The following is a 6,000-nucleotide window of genomic DNA, read 5'->3' as shown; positions in this document are numbered from 1 at the left end:
CTCTGACAGAGTGGGGGAGTCTCTTTTCCCTGTAGTCTTTGTTGTTGTTGTTATTATTATTCTTATTTTGTTTTTCAAGGCAGGGTTTCTCTGTGTAGCCTTGGCCATCCTGGACTCACTTTGTAGACTAGGCTGGCCTTGAACTCACAGTGATCCACCTGCCTCCGCCTCCCGAGTGTTTGGATTAAAGGTGTGCACCACCACGCCTGGCTCAGATGTTTCTTACAAGTTAGGTCTTACTGACCCAATTAGATGGCTTTCTGGTTTTGGCATCCGAAAAAGTGCATTCTGCTTGTGCAATGTGAAGTTCTTGGTTTTCAGGTCTTGAAAAGGCATGTGTCCAGTATACTCTCTACTCTAGTGCCCACTTGTGTCAATGATGTTGGGCCAAGAATGTGATTTTTTTTTTTTTTTTTTATCCTTGATTCTGCTCTTAAAATGCCTTGCCTCTTCAGTTAGGGTCGGGTAAATCCACACAAGTTTTTTTTCTGTCTCAACCTTTTCCTATTTTGGTACATTTTCTTTAAACTCGGTGCATTGGTTGCTCGAGATATAGCTCTTTCTTTCCCTGCACACTTGCCAAAGTCACACCCACCTAAGAAGTTGGCGAAACAGGAAATTTGACCCTTGCGGCGTACCGTTCTGACGTACTTGCGCAGGCGCAGTTCCCAACTCAGCGGCGTGTTCTTTCCTCAAGTTCCTGGTATCCCGGCCGCTGTACGACGCCGGCTTTTCACGGACTTCTTACCCCAGCGGCTGCCTCTGGACCGTCGCTCTCTGTCTTTCAGCGCGGAGCCACTGCTTGTGCGCGTACGCCGCCTCAACGGGACAAACTCATGGCGGAGCGCGGGGAACTCGATCTGACGGGCGCCAAACAGAACACCGGCGTGTGGCTGGTCAAGGTGAGACGCGAGCCCCCCGGGGCACTTCCGAAAGTTCGGGGTCCGTCTGCCCCGAGCCACCGCTGTTCTTAGAAGCGGGCCGCTCTTGTGTCTGTTTACAGGTTAGAGAACTTACTTTTGGGACACAGGCGGTCTCTCCACTCCATCCGCCCAGCACTGAGCTCTCTTTATCACCAAGAAAGACCTGGCCTTACTGGGAGCCTGGGCTGATGTTCCCTGAGTCCGTTTTACTCCAGGCCTGAGAAGTTTTTGCGTTGTTGTTGTTGCTGTTGTTTTTGTTTTTGGTAAAGTTGACTTCAGTCATCAATCTGTATAAGTTAGTTGAATAGATATTTTGTACAGTTTTCTGGGCCACAAAGTGGAGCTGGTCCCTGTGTTCTTTTTTTTGGGGGGGGCGGTGGTGTGGGGGACGGGGTTGGGGTGGAGATTAGAATCTCACTTTGTGACCCTCCATGGCCTGGAATTCGCGCTGTAGACTCCTGCCTCTGTGCACTGCTAAAATGTTCCCTGGGTTGGTTATCTGGTGGAGTTCTCAAAAGACCTGGAAGTTCTGAATTCAAGGAGCAGGAGCTTTTGGACTTAGTGTTTTAAAGAGCAAGTTTTGGTCGTATGAAACTAGCTAGTAAATGTTTTATATGGTCATGGCAGGCTTTGTTTACCCTAGTGGGCACCATTTATCTGGATTGCTTTTTCATATAATGGGGAGGCTGTTAGTTAGTCTTTGGGGGACTTTTGTTTTTAAAAGCCATATTTAAATGGGGTCATGAAAGTTTCCCAAACTCAAAGGAACTTTTGGTTTATGAAGGCTTTATCTTTATGATGCATGTCAGCGTTTTACATACATGGCTGAGTTCTTATTTAAGACACAGTGTTTCTTTCTGTTTATTTCTCTAAAACAGCTCTCATTTGCCAGGACATCAGACCCTGTTAAGTTCTTCAAAGCACTTAAGACAGCTTCTTTCTTTCTTTCTTTCTTTCTTTTTGTTTGTTTTTGTTCAGACAAGGTTTCTTTGTGTGTAGCCCCAGGTATCCTGGAACTCACTTTGCAGAGCAGGCTGGCCTTGAACTCACAGAAGTCTGCCTGCCTCTGCCTCCCAAGGGATTAAAGGCATGAGTCACCATGCCCTCCTTAACACAGTTTCTAGTGATTCTTTGTCCAATGTTGATCTGCCATTAGCAGCAGCAGCAGCAGTCACTTTCTTTGCACTCTGATTAGTGTTTGGAACAAAACTACTTTTCCAGTACGTGATAAAATATAAAAAGTCTAAAAGGCTGTATGTCAGAAAAACACAAAGTGAGCAGGACTTAAGTCTTATCAGTTTCATTGGATTAAGAGCCTAAGACATTAGCGGAGCACACTTCTAGACGCGTTTGTGGTGCTGTTTCTGGAGACAAGTAGGTCATGAGGGCTATGACCTAATTAGTGGGTTAGTTACTCCTTGGGAGGATTTATAATTTGGCTTCTCTGGGAAGTGGAGGAAGGCAGTGGGTGGAGGCCTAGTTAGAGGAAGAAGACCCTGTCGCTGTGTTCTTAGGCCTGTGTCTTGTCTTGGCCCCTGTCTCTATATATCTTGGCTATCATGGTGGCAACTGCAGTGTTCTTCTTGCTCTTCCCACCATGACAGACAGAAACTTGATACCTGGTGCAAAATAAATCTTAAATTGTTTCTTTCAGGTATTTGGTCACAGTGACAAATACACAGCAAAGAGGTGTATTAGAAGACAGGGTTTCTCTGTGTAGCCCTGGCTGTCCTAGACTTTGTTTGTAGATCAGGCTGGCCTCATACTCATGAAGATTGCCTGCCTCTGCCTTCCTAGTGCTGGGATTACAGGCGTGCGCCACTGCACCCAGCCTAAACTACTTCTTTGAAGAACAGAGGCAAATTACCTATTAAAAATTAGTATATTATTCCATTTTTCCTTCTTAGAATTTAACCCCTGGTGACTTCTGTATCTGGCTTTAGACACAGTGTTTGTATGGTTAAGAGCAAAGTCCCTGGAGGTAGCTTGTCCTTGAATCCTGGCTCTATCATTTACAAAATGTATAATCTTGGGGAAGTATATGATCCCTGAGTACCCATATTCATAATCTCTGAAATGTTTTGCTTCATTTTAGGTTCCTAAATATTTGTCCCAACAATGGGCAAAAGCCCCGGGAAGAGGTGAAGTAGGGAAACTGAGGATTGCCAAGTAAGTTGTTTATATATGAATATAGTACATAAACTATAAACTTAAAAGCTGTTGTCTGAAAATGCTTATAATGGCTTTTGAATGTGATTACATTCTTAGAGGATTAGTTTAGAGGGTGAAAGTTCCTGGGCATGTTACCAGGTCATGGGATATTTATTCTGTGAGGAGATACGCTTGTGCATGTGTGACAGATGGTATGAACATAAGCTTACTCGCACAGTGAGGGAGCAGATGATAATGGTCTCCCCATCCCTCCATGTCTTTGGTGTGCAGAGGTGTGTGCTTAGGTTAGGCGTACCTAGAAAGTGCTTTGATAGGAGGACTTTGCTACTGTCATTGCTCCTGGCTACAGGGCCATGGAAAGAGATAGGGAGTGTCTAGAAAAGACTCACAGAGAATCCGCAGAAGGGCAGTTGGTGTCCCCTGAGACTTTGTACTCCATTCTTTCCATCCAGTCATATTTGTTGCCCTTCTTCTATAAGGGGGGCTGAACCCAGGTCCTCCGTGCTAGAAAACATTCTGTCACTTCATCCCCAGCCTTATCCACTCGCTTTATTTATTTATTTGTTAGTTTGAGGTTTTTTTCCAAGGCACGGTTTTTCTATGTAGCTCTGGATGTCCTGGAACTTGCTCTGTAAACCAGGCTGCCCCTGAACTTAGAGATCTGCCTGCCTCTGCCTCCGGATTGCTGGGAATAAAGGTGTGTACCACCTGCCTGGCTTTATCCATTCATTTTAAAAAGATTTATTTTATACATATCTGTGTTTGCCTTGTATGTATATCTGTGTACTTGCCTGGTACTTGAAGAGACCAGAAGAAGGCACCTCATCCCTTTGAATTGGAGTTATAGACAGTTGTAACCCACTGTGAGGGTGCTAAAGTTGAGCCCAGGTCCTCTGGAAGAGCATCCAGTGCTCTAGACTGCCAAGCTGTCTCTCCAGCCCCTTGTCTGTTCACTTTTAATCTAATTCCAGTGAGTCCCCATGTTTGCGACTTCATTGAAATAGCTATCAATTGTTACTACTGTCCCCACCTTCATCAGTTAGCTTTTGTTTCATAACAACACTTTAAAAATTTTAGTGGCTTAGAACAGAAACCATTTTATTTGTTCACAATTCTCTCGGTTTGTTCTGGTTGGGCTAACCTGGCAGGCCTTCCTGACTGGACCATCCCTGTTAATATTGGGTGGCTTGGTATCAGCTAGGCAATGGCCGTCTTTTTCATCTCCAATGTATTCTTTCATGTGGTGGTGAGAGTTCACAGTAGCAAAAGAAAAGAGGGCCTATAAGTGCAAGCAGTTTGCAAGCCTGAGCTTGCGTCTGTTTGCTAAAGTCCTGTTGGTGAAAACAAAATCCAAGAGTTGGCAACAGATTCCAACACCAAAGAATTTATTGCTGTGAAAACTTTTGTCCTTCATCTGCATTCCCTGCTCTGCAGAATCAAAGTAGTGGCAGTCTTGATGGACCCTCATCAGAGTCTGATGTGGCTGATCACTTCTTCTTTCCTTAAAACTGCTACTCCACTACATCAGGACAGCATTCTGCTGACTTCTCCCTTAATGATGATCATCTTTGTATCTTTTGCTAGGCTCCCCACTCCCCATCTCAGCATCTTAATTTACATGACTCCTCCTCTCGGCCTTCAGTGCTGTACTCCTCTTTCCTTTCTTCTTCTCCTCCTCCTCCTCCTTTTTTAAGTGGCCTCCTTTCTCTGCTCAGCTTTAAATGTCAAACACTCAAATGTGGTCCTCCCCCAAACTCTAGGCTGGGTGACTCTGGCCATCTCTTCCGTAGTCCCACTTGAGTGTCTTGAGTGCATCTCAGGCTTAGTAATTGCTGCCTGCTTCTGTCTGGAGCAGCTTCCTTGAGCAGCAGGCCCCCACATTTCAGGTCCCTGTTGACATATCAGCTCACTGAGGGCTTCCTGACCACCCATTGAAACAGCATACGACATTCTCTGCCTCCTCCCTCTTTTCTTGTGTCTGTTCTTTCCCATAGTTGATGGCTTTTCACTCTCTGCTCTACCCATCTGGCCTACTATATGTTTGTGTATTACTCATCTTGTCTGGTGTGCTGTACACGCTACAAAGTCAGGGTTTTGTTGAATCAGTCGGTGAAACTTTCTAAAGCAAGTTTAGTAAAAATAGCTGTTTTACTCTATATTTCTTTATACAGTAGTTCTAAAAATGACACCTAGTAAACAAGAGTGTGAACATTTTAGGGCTTAAAATGTTCCTGCTTGCTGAGTGGTAGTGGTTCATGCCTTTAATCCCAGTACTGGAGGCAGAGGCTGGTGGAGCTCTGTGAGTTCAAGGCTCGCCTGGTCTACAAAGTGAGACTAGGGTAGCCAGGGCTGCACAGAGAAACCCTGTCTCAAAAAAACAAGACAAATTATTGTTTGCTCTCTAAAGTATGGAGTTTATGTCCCCTACCTCCAAGTACCCAGTGTCTGTGAGAACTCAGCTTTTCAGGGGCCATTTTAAAGCTGCCTAAAGAAAGATACCTCACTCTGGGATTAGACTTGTTAGCTTTCTTCTGGGCTTTGCTCTTTGATACAAAACTTGAGACTTTGCTTTTGTTTTGTTTTGTTTTGTTTTTAATTCCCTAAGTATTTAGATCTCTGTCTTACTTGTTTTATAGTTTAGTTCCTTGTTTCTTGTGTGTGCTTGTGTGCACATTTGTATATGCATGTTTAAGTGTTCCCCAGCAGCTGTCTACTTTGTTTTGTTTGTTTGTTGAGACAGGGTCTGTTACCAAGGCTCAGGGGTCACCAGTTCTTCTAGATTGGCTGGCCAGGGAGCCCCAGGTATCCACCTGTGGCTCCCGAGTGCTGGAATTATAAGCAAGCCACCATGCCTGGCTTTTTATGCAGTTGCTGGGGTCAGGTTCTCATGCTGTGGTGGCAGCAC

At 44.8% G+C, this 6,000-nt stretch overlaps 1 protein-coding gene across 1 annotated transcript in view; it reads left to right on the top strand.

Moving 5' to 3' along the window:
- Positions 1–670: 670 nt before the first annotated feature.
- Gtf2f2 (general transcription factor IIF subunit 2) overlaps positions 671–6,000 on the top strand; it is a 115,430-nt gene continuing 110,100 nt past the window's right edge. Inside the window, exons 1-2 of the mRNA XM_051160846.1 lie at positions 671–902; positions 3,019–3,092. Of these exons, the coding sequence (XP_051016803.1) occupies positions 837–902; positions 3,019–3,092 (140 nt within the window). The 5' untranslated portion in view covers positions 671–836. The remainder of the gene's footprint in view (positions 903–3,018; positions 3,093–6,000) is intronic.

This window comes from Acomys russatus, chromosome 18, assembly GCF_903995435.1.
Source record: "Acomys russatus chromosome 18, mAcoRus1.1, whole genome shotgun sequence".
Classification (NCBI taxonomy): domain Eukaryota; kingdom Metazoa; phylum Chordata; class Mammalia; order Rodentia; family Muridae; genus Acomys; species Acomys russatus.
This window is presented reverse-complemented; position numbering and strand designations above follow the sequence as displayed.